The following is an 18275-nucleotide window of genomic DNA, read 5'->3' on the forward strand; positions in this document are numbered from 1 at the left end:
ATAGAATTCCTATTTTTCCTCCCAAAACATGCTCATGAGGTTAAGTGGCATCTCTAATGTTCTTCGGGTGTGTGCATGTGCTGTCCTGTGACGGACTTCAATATCACATATGGCGATGGTGAATTGAGCCTTCTTTTTCCAGATTTCAAGTTAATTCAGCAAATATTATTGAGCTTTTTAAGTTAGCTAATTTTAGGCATAAAAAAAGTGTTAGTACGAAAAAAAATGTGATATAACCCTTTTGCTTGATTCTCTCAAATACACAGGTTTTTAAATTTAAGTTCAGTTTATTGAAAGTGAAGTGAAAATTGACAAATACTGCTAAAACAGACACGTTTCCTATGGTTCCCACCACTCTGTGTAAACGCTGGGGTGATTCATGTGTCCTCTGATGTCAAAACAATCTCCGATATATAAAAAAAAAAAAATTACTGCAGTAATCAATCCATCTGCTGTTGATAAACAGGTTCAGGAAGCATCCCTGTAAACACCTGATATGTGACACGGTGTCATGTAACCATAGTAACATATATGCACGTCAGCACCCGAGTGTGTGGTTTGTTAACATGATCCATCAGGCAGTTAAGAGCGGCTTAATCTGCGGTCTGCTGGGCTTGGATCCTCTGTGTCGGCTGCTTCACTTCATTACATCCATTAAATTGACAGGATGAAGCCACAGCAATCGTCATCAGCTACTTCAACTTGTGTTTTGTCCTTCCCATTCACGGTTAGTCATAACAAGAGATTTATTAGCATATTTCAATTCAATTCAATTCGGTTTTATTTGCATAGGCTCCAATACAACACGGTCATTTAAAACTTAAAACTTTCTTACAAAGTGTAAATCTTACATGGCTCATATTTCTGAGTATGCGTTGAATTTTCCACACTGACCAATGCCACCTCTCGCCACAATGACAATACCAGCAGCAATGTCAATATATGTGAAAGGGTGCCGTCTGCCCGTCTTGTCACAACATTTAGTCTGAGCCGTGAAGACAGAGACGGCGTTATCCTCTTATTGTCATGGAGAGTAGTGCGGCTAGAAGAGTCGGCGCACAAAGGTTCGAGGAAAGTTCGGGCTAAATCTTCTTTGGAGATAAAGTCAGAGGGCATGCCGATACTTGACAATAAAACCTTGCCTGCACCTCAGCGCTTCACCTCAGGCATGAGCCGGTCCTATATAACCTTGATGGAAAGATGATAGTGAATTGTGAATGGCTGAGGTGAAGTGGTTAGAAAAAGAAAACATATTGCACGAAGTCCATATATCATATTTCCACAGACTGGTGCTTGTGTGAATCCGCACATCATCCAGACTCATTGTGAACCTCCATCATCACTCATGTGGAAGACCACCCCCCCTGCAGACCCACACATGCTCGCACGCACTTTCCCTAAAGCATCCTCACTCACTTGATAGTTTCCCGTCAACATCCACCCCGGTCAACCTTCCTGGGGAAATCCTTCAGGGGGTCACCGGAGAGATTAAGACCCTTCAAATGGGGTCATGGAGATCAATGATCAAACAGAGGGCCGGGGCAAGCCCCGTGCCCCCCACTCCACCCCCGTTATTTCAGAATGCCTGATAATAAAGACAAAAAGGCTGGCTAACAATTACTTCCCTACAGCATGATCCAGCCACCCTCTTAATCTCTGGTGGTGGCCTCGCGCACAGCCGTCACTGAGAGTTTCACTAACGTCTGATCGGGACGGGTCTATTGCTCACAAGTCTCCACAATTAAGGAGTAACAAAAGAAAAAAAAAAAAAAAAGGAAACAAGATTTAGTTTTTTTTTTTTTTTTAAATGAATCAATGAATCAGCAAAATTTCTAAACTTTGATTTTGTTGATTAAACCAACCTATGTGAAAGGACACATCAGAGAGACCAGCTATTATAAGAAATGTGAAACAAAAACAAAAAAACCCTCCAATCACATCTGTCAATTCGGTCATCTATCTCATCTCCCCCGCAGTGCAAATTCTCTTTGTTTTCTAATGCAAGAATGCAAGAAGGGGCAGACAGGCTGTGGTCAAAGAGACCTCTTACATGGGAGGAACAATTTGTTGGTCGTGGGTTTTCCATCATTGTATGAGCTGCATTCCTGCAGACCACAGGAGAACAGAAACCGGCAACAAAGGAACCCGCTTGCACTGCATGTTTGGTGAAGATGCTCCCTCCGGAGAAGTGGCCTTCCAGTGAGTTATAGCTTTTCATATTGCTGGAAAAGGTTTCAACACTCTCAGTGGGGAGAACTTGTATTTTATTTGGGGTGTGAGGACAGAAGATGGGGACACAGAAAGACAACAAAGAGTAAATGCCAAGGTTTATTTTTATTTTATTTTTTTTGTGTCATTCAGTTTAAATAGCTGATTGGGGCACATATGATATGAGCACTTATATAGAGATGTATCACAGCTTTACAATTAAAGCAGACAGTTCAAAGCTGCCAATTGCTGTTTATTGACTTTTACCACAGAGATATAAACGGTTTGGCCACTGAAGTTGAAGGTAAGTGTGTGTGGGAAGAAAAAAAGCAAACGGCAGGACGAGTGGCAGGGCATGAAATAAGGAGAGGCCGGGAAGTTTAAACTTCCTGTTTCAATGGAACTGAAACGATAGTATGCGGATATGGGAGCTGTGGGAAACGAGCAGCGTATTTTAAGACTTATCAAGACTTTGGGTGTGCTTCCCTTTGTGCAACTCACATTTTAGGCTAAAACACCAGCTCAACACACAGATATATTAATATGTTATGATTGTTAAATTGTTGAACATCTAAGTAAATTTATCATCTGCAATTCTTTCTTTCTTCTAAAGGCTTAGAATCAAAACGTAAAAAAAATATATATATATATATATATATATTTTAGAAATTTGTTGCACAAAATAATAAAAGTGAGGCTCAAAACCAGAAAACTATATGCTAAGACAAAATATGAAGATGTAAATGAAGGGTTAAAGCCGAGGCAAGGAGCCAGCAGTGATCTCATCTGTGCAGTACAGATGCAAAGTCTCACTGCACCACTCATCAGATGGCATTTCAGGATATGTGTCATGCTTTTTTCACCGTCTATCACCCCTTTCCGAGTGTGTGTGCCTCTGACAAGTTCATACAAACACAGTATGTAAGTGTGACAGTGTCACAATATAGATCCAGACCAGTCGGAGTGAATGTGAAAGGCCTCAACAGCTGGTGACGGCAGTCGTTTACCGGGGGATTTCTCCTCCGTGCTCCGTTATCAGAAAAGCACATCTTATCTGATCAATCACCCCACTGGATTGTAACTGATATTCTGAGTTGTAAATGAGATAGAATAATCTTCACAGTACACACATGTAATATCAGGAAGAAAATGTATGTTGATAATCTCCTCTAACAGTAGAGCAAAGTTTTCATTGACTTCAAGGAAAAAAAAACTAATAATGAGATTTTTTAATCACACTGTGATTCTGTCAGTGAAAAAAAACGTACATTTTCTAGGATCAGCTGGGAAAGAGAAACATGGCTCACATGAAACCAACAATGTGCCCGTGTGTGTCTGAGTGTGTGTGTGCGTCTGCCTGTCTGTTTCTGTCAAAACACGGCAAATTGATGATTAATGATCATTTGCATGCTGGTTGGTGAGGAGGTGAAAATTTGTCACCATCTCTAGTCTGGTTTTTTTTGGTACAGTTGTCTTGATTTTCTGGTAACTCGAGATAAAAGCATGAATAAAAACACAACATGATGAAGAGAGAGAGAGAAAAAAGAAACCCTTCTGTTTGAGCGATTGACTTTATTCCGTAGAAACTGCCCTGCATATGTTATGCCTGACATGTCTGAGGTGCTACTTGTCTTTGCAGTGTAACATGTAACCGGTGTCATAATGCATATGCAGCATCAGCTTTAACTCCACTGGAAACAGATGTGCTCTGCTTCATAGCAGGCGCTGTCCTCTTCAGACCACCGTCAGATCGAAGGTTCGATACTGCAGCCTTCCCTCTTCCCTGACTTCGCTGCATTTGCATATCATAGCGTATCGTCCCTTTCTGTCCATTTGCTCTTCATCTCTCAGATAAAACAAGAGGCAACGAAACGTAAAGGACGTCTCCTCCGCTGCCCGCTGACACCGATAGCATTTTGTAAAACAAGAGTCCCTGGTGGACGCAGTCCATTAGGTCCTTCCATCCAAACAGACCCGCTTTGTTGAGGTGTTATATCAACAGGGCGACCTCCCCTCCACTCCTCCCCGGCTTCCTTGGGCCCCCCAACGGCAGGAGATTGATGTCAACAAGGAATTTTGTCCCACGTTTCTTTCTGCCTCCTCCAGACCCACCCAGCCCCTGAAAAACACTTGCTCCAGCACAGAGGGCCCCAGTGAGGTCTTAACAGGCCCTCTAAAGCTGTGTCACCCCGGCGCTGCCTTCTCTCAGCCCTCTCTTTAGCGCTGCCAGAAACGCCTTCAGTCACTAACGTGAAACCATAAACAAGGAGCGCCCCAGAAAACACCGCTTGCAAACTCCAGTGTGTGCTCATGTACGTGTGTGTGTGTGTGTGTGTGTGTGTGTGTGTGTAGAGGAAATGAGCTACCTTGTTCAGTCAACAGTGCGGTTGCTGTGAGAAGAGGTCAACACGGAGACGTCATTTGTGTATAGTGTCATCGCCAGAGGAGCTGCCAATGGAGCTCAGACCGGCTACATTTGCGCTCGTTTCATGGGTGGTGCTTGTCAAAAATTCACAAGAAGCATGAACCTGCGAGCGCAGCTGCTGTCTTCAGAGGCTTGCAGAGTTCGGACGGAAAACCCGCAGGACAAGTTAAGGGGTCTGCAGAGGGAATTTTGCAAAATCCAATGCGTGTTCCAATAAAAGAATCACACAGAGCATAAATTCATCTGTGGGCTCAAATTAATATCACATACGGACCTGAAGGGACTGACTTCATTGACAGTTGAAAGAAAATACATCAGATATGATCAGCACAGCCTATTCGTAAATGTCTTTTGGCATCATTCACCAAAAGTGCTGCAACCATTTAACTACTGGACTGATGGGATTTATTTGGCTCTTATGACTGTATTGTCAAAAAAAAATCTGCCAGGAGTGACTGCTTCTGCTCTGTACTCAGAGATAATAACAACTTTCAACACAACTGCGAAGCTCATATTAATAATGTCATAAAGCAGAAGTAAGAGGAGGCACTGTAATGATAAACTCAGCTTCTTCAGTTTCTGTCAGTTTTTAATTAAAGGATATCAAGGATGGAGTTATACTTTGCTAAGTATCCATACATCGCAAATGACATGCACAACGAAATCAAACGGGATATTTTCAAATTGTTAAAAATGATAAGTGCCTTTAAGATTTTGACTGTTTAAACCAGCCCCTAATATTCTAAATCAGCTCCACCTTAAGGCTAACGCCATGAAGAAAGCACCATCTTCACTTATTGATCTCACGAAGCAGAAACTGTCATTCATCAGTTTATTGCAGTTCATACTGATGATGATGGGACGTGAGGAAGCATCTGTGTTTGTTGGACTGGATGCTCTCCTAACCTCGTGGTGACCCAGCCAACACTGTACAGCTACCCTGAAGCGAAAAGTTTCAGAGAGTAGATCCACTGGCTCCAAAACATTTCAAAGAAATGTGCACTGACCCTTGGTGAGACTTTTTTACTCAAGAAAAAGCTTAAGGAAATTCTAATAAATAATGAAGAGAAGCATAACATACCGAGTATGTATGGTGGTCTTACATGAGACGTTAAAAGGATACATGGGGATATATTCAGGAGAAGACGATGTTTTTCAGGTTTTGACGAGATGAAAATGACCATTCAGTGTAATATGACAACAATGCCAGACAGATTCTTTGAGTGTTTCTCTTTCTGCATCAGTTTATAAAGTAGGGGACAGAGAGAGAGAGGGTCAGACAGATATAATGTCTTACAAACAGGAAGTGGCATATCTTTAATTGTGCTTTTACCCTTGGCGGAGGAGGCACTTAAAGCAGCCGGAGCGGAGCAAAGAGAGGTTGACCACCTGTTTCTACCGTACCTGGGCACTTTTAGTGTGACTTTCATTCAATATTAAGCAACCTGGCTTTACAGTAGAGTGTTTTGATAACATCCATCAATAAGTAATGTGAGCACATAAACTTCCTGGACAGAAGCCACACAAAACTTCAGGACCTGAGAGCGAACGCATGTTACCAGCCAGCAAGGCCACGGCCATCTGTGAGCAAATACAGGAAGGGAAAAACGAGTTTTAGAAATTCCAATGTATGTGGCATGCAGCGTTGTCGTACAATTTAGAAATTGTCATTTTTTTTGTAAGCTAATAACAAATAGTAACCCCAAAAACATTGGAGTAAACTAAAAAATGTTGACATGTAGCACAGTAACTCAAAAATAACAACGCAGAATCACTCAAAGGGTGAAAGAGAGCCATCACATGTGGTTTTAATTCTGAAAAAGTCAGCTATTGGTTGATCCTTGAGGATCGTCACCTGTTTTTTTTTTTTCTTTCTATTAACATTAACAATATTATTTAACCACAGAATCCAAGCCTGGTGTTATTCTTAACATGTACATCCTCCGTAACTGAGACTACAGATCACCGGTACTCCAACTGATGAAATGAGGGGAACAGAAAATAAACTGCAGGAAGAGACCCCTGTGGATGCTGAGCAAATATTTGGTTAACATACGGAGGGCTTGCCCTCTTCAACTCTTCCATGGGTGAGTGGCTTTACTGTGTCCATAGTTTTTCCATTTGCAGTGTACCGTGTCATCTTCACCTGTTTTCAGACCATCGTCAAAAAGGCAAACCACAGACGAAGTGGGACAAAAAAATGTGTTTTTCATGGTTGGTCTAAAATTTGGCTCCATATAGTGAAGAAATGAGCCACTCTGAATTCAATACAAGAAAAAAACTGAAGTTCCACAAAACGTATCGCAACACTTTCATCTCTTTCCCCAAATTTGGTCCCGGATTGAGGCATCGCACTGGAGAATCTCAGTCCTCCTGGAGAACCTCCTTAGGTTATTTACTAAAGCAACACCACTTTCTCCTGTCCGTCAGCCAATCATCCACAGGCCACTTTAGTGTCACTGCTCATGTTAAAATGCACAAAATGTGTGATTGTGGGAGTTCAATCTCTACTGCGGCTTCTCCAGGACGTTGCGTCACACAAGCAGACATTCATAAACAACTATAATATTATTATAAATATTTTGACACATTCCATTGTTTTTTAGTGTATCTAGTGTATTTAGTGTGATTTTTTTTTCTTACAAGCACATGGACTCATTTATTTACACAATCTGAATTTTAGATTAATGAAACCACCAGTCCCCCCTCCTGTTATCAGCGACCTTCTCGTTGCTTTTATTACTTTACAGACCTAATGTCTTCATCTACATTTACTTTGTTGTTTCTTTTGTTTACTAATTTTTCCATTTTGTTTTTATTTTCTTTTGGTTTAGGTTCATTAATACAAGAAGTCAATAAACTAAGTTATTTCAGTGACAAGTCACGAGTGAAATGATATTATGTCAACATATGAACAACTGTATAAATTAATTACAGTAGAACAGGAAAAAAGTGAATTACTTGAGCATGTGAGCAATGTTCATAGCTTTATATATGGCACGCTATGATTTTCATCAAAATGCATTATTTTATCATCTGAACAATGATGAACAAAGACCTAAAACAACAATTAAAACTGTTACGATCAAGCTTTTAATAAGACTTTAATTCCATTTTCCTCCAACATTATTGTCTTGGTGTCATTAAACTAAAATGGAATTTCCTCAGTATCAGGGTTCACTGATACAATCCCGTTAGAAAAGCAGCTAAATTGAATGTTCGAATGAGTAAATATTTAAAAGCACGCATGACCGGAGTTTGAAGGTGCGGAAGGCTGCAAACTGAAACATCCAAATGCCCCGTTGACAACAGCCTGGGCTACCTCAGCCAGCCGGGTCAAGGGACTTTGTCCAAATTATCCATAGTGAACTGAAATGGCCCCACCGCCAGGGTGTAGAAAATACCTCCAGGGGACATCCCTCTCATCCCTCTGTCCCCATCAGCCAGGACACGTGTCAGTACTGTTTGCAAACAGTTCAGCAAAGTCAATATTTCCAGAGAGTGATGCAATGACTGTCCAACATGGGAGAGGACACATCACGCTACAACCGAGCGTAGCGGCCTCACCGGACTGAATTCACTGGCTTTGCAATTCGCTGCTTGGCCAAGTGTCTGATTTTGTGAGTGAACATGAAAAGAAACTTTAAGACATTTGAAGCGTGAGTGACAGCAGACCACGACAAACTATTTCAAGATGCTCCATCGCTTAAGGAGGCACAGTGGTAGAGATACACTAAGAAGTAGCGTTAGAAAAAAAAATTGTTTAAGTTACGGTAAAATAGTAGCAGCTGTGGTTTCCCGGAAAGTACTAGAAAATAAACAGCGACGACATATTTTGCAAAACGGATTATTGGTTTGGCTGCCATAAAGCGCGACAGTAGAAAATTATTTGATGATGATGAATTCCTAGAAAGGTTTTGTTTTTACTGTAATCCTATATACGGTTATTTACAGTAAAAATGACAAACATGACTGACTTGTTTATGGTGGTAAATGTCAGAATGCCCGTCATAAAGCATGTAAAATTATCTTTGCTCTGAGACATGATGAAGTTGTGGAGTAAGACAAGCCGGAACATAAACACTGCTGTACAGAGGCACGTTTACCTGGTTTGGCGTCCGTGCAGCAGGCTTGTCCTGGTGATTGGCGAGGATGAGGAAAGGCAGTGTGCAGAGCTGCGGGTGCTGCAGAGCCGAATGGAGCTCATTACGCGCCGCCTCAAGGTCCTCATCTGATGACGCGCTGTCCAGGACGAAGACTACACCCTGCGAACCCTGGTAGTAACGACTCCAATACTTCTTGATGTTGTCAGCGCCTGTGGATGAATATGGTGTTAAAAAAGACTTGGTAGTTTACGGAAGACATTTCACACCTTTCCCAAGAAGTCTCATCTGTTCGTGCTGCTCTGACAAGGAAGCTTAGTTGAGGGAGAACTTGTCTCAATGTTGTGGTTATGGTTAGGCCATGTACAACTGGAATGTCACAACTCCTACATTCATTTTTAAATTATTTGTTAACTGGTTGGATTTCAGGCATTTTAAACAACTGTTCTGTAGCTTTCAAATAAACTTGATTAGCACTGTATGAAAATGGAAGCAGCCGAGGAAACCATCATCAGTGACAAGAAGGACAAGGACTCCTGCAGCAGATGGCAGGAGCCCCACACAGCCCTGATCTCAACATCATCGAGTCAATCTGGGATTACATGAAAAGACACACGAGCTGAGACACTAAATCCATAGAGGAACTGTAACAAGTTCTGCAAGATGCTTGGAACAATGTACTTGTGAGGTACTGAGCTCTAAATCCTGGACCCTGAACTGGACGATGCAATCAAAGAATGTGAAAGTGTGTGTCCTGGTGCACAGAATAAATGAGCAAGTTCAAGAATTGAATGCATGATTTCAACAGACACTGGTTAACTTTACAGACAGTCCTTAGTTAAGTCATGTTGATGCTAGCTACTGCTGTGTCACTCAGTTTCTTTCTCCAGATTTTTCCCAAAAAGAAATCAATCTGTTTTGCACTGTAGCTGAGCAGCAGAAAAACAGACAAATTCAATTCTAACGGTGGAATTAAATGTTTGAGTGAAGCCTGAGTGTAGCTGATTCCCAGTTGTCAAAATTGGGATCATTCACTCATGAATAATAACAGAAGATTTAAAGAAGTGATTATAGGAAGAGGTCTGGGTGCCTTGAAGCACAAAAAATGTTGCATAAGAGGCCAATGGCGAGGAACGTGTGATGTTATCACACCTGAGCGATCTTCGTCCATTAATTCCTTTTTCTCAGACTTCACCGGCAACATGAGGAGCAAAGACGTAGAGATATCCCTCCTGCCTGCACAGTTCATCTGATCAGACCCGAAGCTGCTCCGAGACCAACCCAGAGATATAATCTCTCCAGATGGTTCCTGGGTTGACCTTGGGACCTTTCACCAGCCCTCGCTGAATCGTGGCCTTGTTGCAGAGGGAGGACTTGCTTGAGTGAAGGTTCACCACGGCTCCTCTATCTGGAGCAACAGACTGGGTCTTTCTTCGAAGACCCGAATCCGGTCTTCACCCAAATCATAAACCGGGGCAGTGAGGTCCTATAACTGAGGCAAGTGTGAACCCAGGTCGCTGGTTCAAATCCTTAAAGCAGCAACAAAACTGAATGGAATCCACAGAGTGTCGCCTCCCTAACTGCCAGTGTGGATCTTGAGCAAGGCACGTCTCAGGAGTTGTTGTGGGGTAGCAGAACTAACCATGACTGACCTTACCCTGCTTGTATGAGACTGATGGGTAATACCTTTTAAAAACACCACATTGTCTATTGAGAGCTCAGATTTAAAAAGGCCGATAAGAGAAAATGTTGTGCTCTCTCCCTTAGGGCACAATTCCAGTGAAAGATATCATTTCCACAACATGTTTTTCATTTTGTGGCTGTGACTGTTTGTTCTAACAATCCCGCGAAACGTGTCGTCACAGCTCACACAACTACAAAGGATCCTCACGCTCTGCATGCGCACGTAGCCTATGTTTTCCTGATTTTAGAGGATGTACTTTCTCTGGTTAAAATTATCCGCCTCCGTCTGCTGAGGCTACTTCCTCTGCCGTCCCGTAAATCGTCGCTGTTGTTGTTTTTTTGTTGCTCATAGTAAGATAATTGCCAAGGAGTGACAAACTGTGAGGCTGGCAAATGTAAACATCACGAATTGCTCTCCCCAGTGACGTTTTGCCTCCCATGCTCGCTCTGCCTCCCTCCCTCCCCTCTGTCCTCTCCCACTCTCTCCACTCACACCTCTCACTGGAGTGGAAAGCTATCATACAAAGTGGCACTTGAGAGATTGACGAGGAAGTTCGTCTCATCTTTGCCTGGAAATGGTGGAACGTCAGTCATGTCTCAGTGGGTCTCGTTGGCAACTTCTGCCACCTATTGGTCTGACGGGACAGTTTCTAAACATGATGCCGTGATAGTTATGGGATGATTTTACACATCACTAACTAAATGACACACCATCAGGCTTATGTTAATTTTACATTTGCTGTTTCACTTTCTTTTAGTTCAAAACATTTATGCTTACATCTTCTGCATACTGTTCATAATTTCAGAATACGCATATTATCTATCAGACACATTTAGTCAAAGGCAGTGCACGAGCGCAAGATGCATGCAGCCTGCTGTGTTGGTTCCTGTTTTCTTGTTGCCTTTTGATTTATTTCAACTGTTTTTCCATCACTTTGGATCATTTTCCAGGTGTGTTGGTGAGCTTTTCTGTGCCATATCTAACATGCCTCTTTCTTTTTTTGAATCTGACTTAATGGTGACTGGACTTTAGCTTTCAAGAATTTCCCTCTGAGATTAATAATGCACCCAAAACACTGAATAATGTTTCATACAAGCCATGCTGTAACCCAGTTGACAAACGTTGTGTCTCAATCGCCAAACATACAAATATTAGTCTTCAACATTCCCTGGAAGATACTGCGTAGCAGCCTCACATCATCCATACTCCTTTTAATCCTCACAGGGATTAAATTCTCTTTTTTGGGGAAATGTGCACCATTTGATTTAATGCAAGCTTGGTTCTTTTTTATTCATATTAAACTTTATATGACACATAATGCTTTAAAAAAGTCCACTTGCATTTTAAAAAGAAGATCATTTAAGTAGGACATGCAAAAGTTGAGAACTACACAAAAATGGGCAGATGAGAAATTAATAGAAAAAAACAACAATTTGCATAGAAAGCTTAAAGTGAGGATATTCTCCGTATGAAGCAAGCATTATAATAACTAAAGCACTACAACCCATAAAATGAGACATTATAGTTAGGTATGGATGCAAGTTTGATTCAGTGGTGCATGAACATAGGCAGTGCTTCATCCACATGCTTAAAGGCTAAAACGGTCACATGAGTCATCCTGCAAAATCTCAAAAAAAAGCCAGCGCGTGCATGTGTAGCTTAGGTCAATTTTACTCAGAGGGAACAGTGACTGTAAATCAATCCCCAGTTGATTCTGAGTCATGTCCTTTTTCCCTTTGAAGAAACATTTCCTCCTTTATGAGAGCCGTCTGTTCCAGGATAATAATGATCCCATCCAAAGACAAACGGCCAAATTTGATAATCATATCCAATTCACCTGTTCCCAACTAAATCTGGCACGTGGAGGACTTCAGACAAGCGTTTCAGAAGAAACTCTCCCCATTAAAGCAGGAAATGTGGATATCCTTTCAACAGAGATTTAGCTACATGAATCCAATTTTCCATTTTATTTTAAAAAGGCTGAAAAAAACCCCACTATGACTGTACGACATGTATGCTCAGTGTGCAGCCTGGCAGACATGCAGACAGTGACGACGCCTTGTAGGCATGATATGACTCAGTTCACATGTACAGTCAGTCACAACACTTACAAAGCCTACAATGATTCTCTGATGCAGCCAACTCTTCTTGTTTATCAAACATTTTTTGTAATTCCTTTTCAGGGATACTGATATTGAACTGACAGGTTTCAGACTGCCTCATAAGAAATCGAGCACATTGATGATTGGTTATCTGTGTTATCGACCAAAATATCAGAAATAATTTTGGGAATTTTGAAATACACAACTAATCAGAGTGTTTTGGTCTTTTTTAATTCAATTTGGCAACAAAAGCATAGCCGGGCAGATTGTAGATCATAAGATATCAAGACAACACACCAGGCTCTGCAGGCGACAGACAATAATGCAAGATGAAAACGTCTCTATAGGTTAATGAAACAAACTTAAAGGCAAATGTATGTAAATACTCACACAACTAAAACCAAAAGCAGGCAATTTCCTCCAGGTTTTCTTTTCCAGCTGTGTTTGATAGTTTATATTGTTGAATTCGCCAAAAAAACTCAAACAGCATGTAAGGCCTTCAAATATAAGTCTGGACGTGTGCCATCGGTGTGAACAGCTCTGCTGTTGATACAGGAATCGAACAGATTCACAGTCGGACTGAAAAATACTTTCACATTTATATGATCTGCTCACATTTTCTGGGCTGCTTTTGCCTTCAACAAAAATGTTTGTAACGTTTTTTTTTTTTTTTTTTTAAATCTTCTAAGTTGAAACACAGACAAACCCTCTTTTGAAGTCCTCCTAACGGAAAACAGCTTTTGAAGGAAAAAAAAAAAAATCTAAAATACAGTGAGAGGACGGAGCCACTGGTTGTAGTTTGTAGGTATAGTTTGCGTAATTCATTGAGGAATGACGCGAGCTACAGCTAGAGTGAGGTGTACAACTCTTCAAGTGTTGATACCTCTGTCAACAAACCAGTAAACAGTTTGTCTTCGGTCGGCCTCGTTCCTTTCAGCGCCACAATTGACAGTGATTGTCATCAGAAACGCAGCATCGTAATAAAAAGGGGTCTATATTTGAGGGGAGTGTGGCTAAATGCTTGATTCGATTATAAATATAAAAATTAAGCATCGCAAGCACAAACTGAAGCATGTATGCAAAAACAAGATTTTGGAGAAAGATAACTTTATCAGGCACAGTACAGCATATCATACTGTTTATTTGGAGGCTGAAAATGTAGGTTTTTTTTCATCTGACCCCGTCTGACTCCATTCCCACAGCTGGTCAGCTGATGTTTGTACATGGGGGCTTAGTGAAATTCTCAGGGTGATTTATTTTGTTTGATTAAACTAGTAGCTCTTGGTGTGTGTGTGTGTATAGGCAGCTGTGCAGCAGCATTCTGAGGTCACCTCAGTAAAGGCGGGGATACACTCTCACTGCCCACGTCAGCAAGTACACCTGAACAATTCAGCATTAGCACAGAAAACGAAGCTGCTTCCACCTCCTCAGACACTAACTCGGCTCTGGAATCCGGCAAAACCACCAGCAAGAGCAAAAAAGACTGCATCATACACCTGTCAGTGCTCGGTATACGAACTTCCACCTGTCCATCCCTGCTCATCCAAGACAACTTCAAATTATATCAACAACGTGTCGCTGAGTTCACTTCCTGCTGCTACTCGATGTCATTACGTACCGCTTTAAATTGCTCAGCCTCGTAATATGAGTAGTTGTGAATGTAATGATTAATCATCACACTCTTACTATTTATATGACACTTTTCCCAGCTACTCTTGAGCCGGAGCAGACTATTACGCGCCGAAAGGAGAGCTCTCAGTTTATAAAACCTTTCAAAAACATGAAGGTGAAGAATTGATTTGGATGAGGCACTTTCAACATGCTAATAGTTTTGTTGTACTTTATTGCAATGCGCCATTCACCCAGTAACAAGAAGAGGTAAATCAAAGGAGGAAATATCTTTGAATGAGGCCTCACATAGAGCTCGGTTACGCTGCTGTCCGCACAGCCTCGAAATTAGAACAGTGTGTGATTGTCATCGACCACATTAAACCCAGATGGCAATTCACAAATTTTGGTTGGATCTTTTCCTGTACAAAGAAAACGCTTCCCCGCTGGGCAAAGTAACACATACTGTGGTGATATTTGATAGTGAATCCACACAAGAGTCTGTGATGATTACAGTCTAGAGGTTTTGTTATGGACATGCTCATTCACCTTCTTCGCCTGCTGGTAGCTGCAGACAACTGGCGGTGTTCTTGCATCGTGGTTGCAGAATTAAAAACATGTTACGCATTGCTCAGTGTTCACTCAGTGCAAGTAAGGTATGCACACATATAAACACACTTCAGTTAGCTTATATAAACATGTACATTAGAAAAAAAGCTCTTAATCCTAAAGTTGATTGCAAAATCATTCGATATGTTACTAAAAATCTTTCAATGTAGGACAGGAAGGCCTGCTGAAAAATTTCCATGTGGTCTGTTTAAATGAAACGATTCTGTCTGCTAAAACCCCAGATCTTAAACACTGAGACACAGCCTCAACAATAGACAGCAGCAGCAATGGGTGCTGATCATTAGGGCCACTTTATCAGCTGTCACTGCGTGACATGAATACACACCATCAAGTGGTCCGTCTAGACTTGACGTCACAGCGTGTCACTGTCCACACACACACACGCACGCACACACGCACACACATTTACACCCGAGGAGCCGTTCCCAAGCAGTCCCCACACCTGGCACCGTCTGAGCGGTGAAAGCATGCAGGATCACAGATCAAACACTGAATTTCCACGTCAATGGAAAGAAAGAATCACATTTCACTTTTCTTTCAGATAAATCAAAATATAGTTATGTTTGTTGCAGCGCTGTTGCTCACTGACTTGAAGGCAAGGAATCAGTATTGAGGCAGAAGAAGATGGAAATGTGGACTGATACTCTGCAGTAAAAACATACCATCAGTTTATTTATAAAATGGAGGTGTATAGAAAAATCAATGGCTTAGTATTAGAAGTTTATTTAGTATTGGAATAATCATACATGACTTGTCTTTACCAATAATCAGCTCCAGCACACCGCAACCCTGATGGAAGATGGATGGAAGGATGTCTCACATGTCTCAGGAATATTATTTTTGTTTCAACTTAATGAAGCATTTGGAAAAACGACAATCTAATTTACTCTAAATCAGCTTTGGAATTGGGCTCCTTCATGGAAAATTTATCTGTTGGGATGACTTTGTTTTAATCATTGAAACTGATCTCGTTTGAAATGCGAATCAGTCAAACCTCAGAAAGATGGAGATATCCAAGTTCATTTCATGTTGCTGGACGCCTGTTAGGAAATGTACTTTATCGTGGCTCGACAATATTGACGGTAATATCTTTGAAACTCTAATTCGAAGAGTAAAATTTCCAAGTAAAGAAAAGTAAAAAACAAAAGTAAAAACAAAAGTAAAAAAAAAAAACAAAAAAATAAAACAGCATGACTCAAATGGAAGAGAAGTAAAAAATAAATAAGTAAGCAGAGCATGAGGAGCAAATCAGTAATCCGTAGTCAACACAGCAGTTTCATTGTCAAGTGTGAAAGGCTAAACTGAAAATATGAGTATCTGCTCCATAAGATGTGCATCATCCAGATATCTATGTGCAGTCAAAGCTGATTATATAAGTTCGGGATAAGTTACAGGTGTGTGGAGCTGTCGCAGGACAAGAAACGTTCTGATTCGTGATAATTAGGCCGAGTCGTCAACCAGAAACCGGACTGCCTGAGAGGAGTCGCTCCTCCTCAGTCTCTCCCCACACCACCGCTCTACTTGTTCTTCCAACAGAAACAAATTGTTAATTTATCAGCAACGCCGTAAACGCTCTCTCCGACCTGTGGCACTTAAGGTCACCAGCATATGCAGGAGTTGCTTTACATCTCCGACTGTAAAGGCAGAATGGCTCATTGACATTCAATGGGCTTTCCAGTGGGAGAGGAAGGAAATGCATGGGAAGTGCTTCACTTCCTCAACAAGCGCTTCTTTCCTTGTCTTGGTTAAGGCTGAGTAAAGAGAACAAGCCACAAAGGTATTGTGTAAAACAAGGTTTTCAGGGTCAGGAATGCTGAAGTTTGTGCGTCATTTCTTGTATCATTTTTCTGCATCGCTGATGCAGCGCAAAATCACATAAAACTAAACCAGGCCTGTTTGCTTGCTCTGAAACCGTGGGGAGAGAGAAGGAAAAGTGGAATCCTGACAGAAATGAGCTGTGTTGAGTAAGTTTCTAACTGTGCAAAATAATGGGTGGCTTTCGTCACAAACACGATGTGAAGGTTCACTTCGAACGGTGACCTGTGGAACGTTACGCAAGAGCTCCAGCCCTGGAGTCCTCATCTGCGTCATATACTGTACATTTGGAGTGCGAGGGCTATGCATGATTTCTGACCTCAGACTAAGCTCTTGATCCAATGTGCTCAAAAACAGAGTCAATGGAGGCGTTAAAACATCCCAGCCCGTTTCATCCTCTCCGATCTCCAATGCATCCAGAACGGATGGGGCCATAAATCGCTCAAATTCTTGAGCTCTACATATTTACAAGAAAAGGAGCAAGAGAGTTAATGTGTAGGCAGGGAGGGGGCAAAAGGAAAAAGAACAGACTTCATCGGCCTTTGCTGTGGTGGCAGGCTGCGCTCGCGTCCCTAAATGAAAAGTGTCATCCGTGGGACTGGTGTTTTTCCAACCACAATAATGTTACCACCGCCAGACTACGTTTGACCCAATCCAGAAAAAAAACTCTTTTGAAAACCCCCTAATGTGCTCTGTCCAAATTTGGTAGCACCCTCGTTGGTGGTCCCCTGGTGCCTCTTTGTGTGTATGTGTGTGTGTGTGTGTGTGTGTGTGTCATCTTTTCAGGAGGCTAGTTTGGGAGAGCCTTCAAAATATGCGCTGCACCTGTCACGTGCCTATAGTGCACCGAAAACAACATAAATCATCTCAGTTCTTCACAAAACAATTTTTTTTCCCTCACGCTGGTGCTGTTTGTAGGAGAGGTTTCCCCTCTCTCTCCCCGACTCCCTTTAAGGACTCCCGTTGCATTTGTCCTGTTTACGTATCTCGGCCCCCACCTCATGCTCACTCATCTGGACTTATTAAACGGCTTCCTTTGACTGCTGAACGTTTCCAGGAATAACGGAGTGCAGATCGTACAGCCACTTCTCCAACACTAACAGGTCTGACGTCTGTACACACGTCTGTCACCGACCCAAAGGTGTGATGCTACTGCAGGCAAAAACACACTTTCACATGGCCCGTGTACACACTCAGCACTGGAAATGGTCAAACTGAATAGATGGAACGGAATCTGAACCAGTTTTGCCACTATTAAAGAAAACAAAAATCTTAATAATGAGGCTGGTTGATTAACCCTTTATCTTGCAAGTATCCATATATGGTCACTTCCAGCTTTTTCTTTAGTCTTTAAAACAATAAGTTAATGAAAAATACAGAATATATCACTTTTCTGATATAAGACAAAAAACTTTTTTTCTTTCAGTGACTGGCTCTAAAAAGTCAAAAAGAACTGAAATGAGTTTAACAACACTCAAATGTTGAAACATTTGCTAATACTTGAAAGAGTGTACGTGATGTTCCTGCAGTATGATTCAACTTGACACTCGTGGGATGAAGTTAAAGCTCAGATGAGGAGGTGCAGACACTGGAGAGGATGTCTCGGTGGTTTCACGCTGCCATACTGTGACTGGGTGAAAAAAAAAAGGCTTTTAAGCAGCAGTAACATGTAGTGAAAACATACCTGAAGCTAAAACTTA

General features: G+C 41.6%; 1 protein-coding gene across 2 annotated transcripts in view; it reads right to left on the reverse strand.

Annotated features, from left to right (window-relative positions):
- Positions 1–18275, reverse strand: part of arl15a (ADP-ribosylation factor-like 15a) — an 84049-nt gene that overhangs the window by 29928 nt on the left and 35846 nt on the right. For both annotated transcript variants that reach the window (XM_030104174.1, XM_030104172.1), the window contains exon 4: positions 8740–8948. In XM_030104174.1, coding sequence (XP_029960034.1) covers positions 8740–8948 — 209 coding nt within the window. The remainder of the gene's footprint in view (positions 1–8739; positions 8949–18275) is intronic.

Source organism: Salarias fasciatus, chromosome 12 (genome assembly GCF_902148845.1).
Source record: "Salarias fasciatus chromosome 12, fSalaFa1.1, whole genome shotgun sequence".
In the NCBI taxonomy this organism is placed as follows: Eukaryota; Metazoa; Chordata; class Actinopteri; order Blenniiformes; family Blenniidae; genus Salarias; species Salarias fasciatus.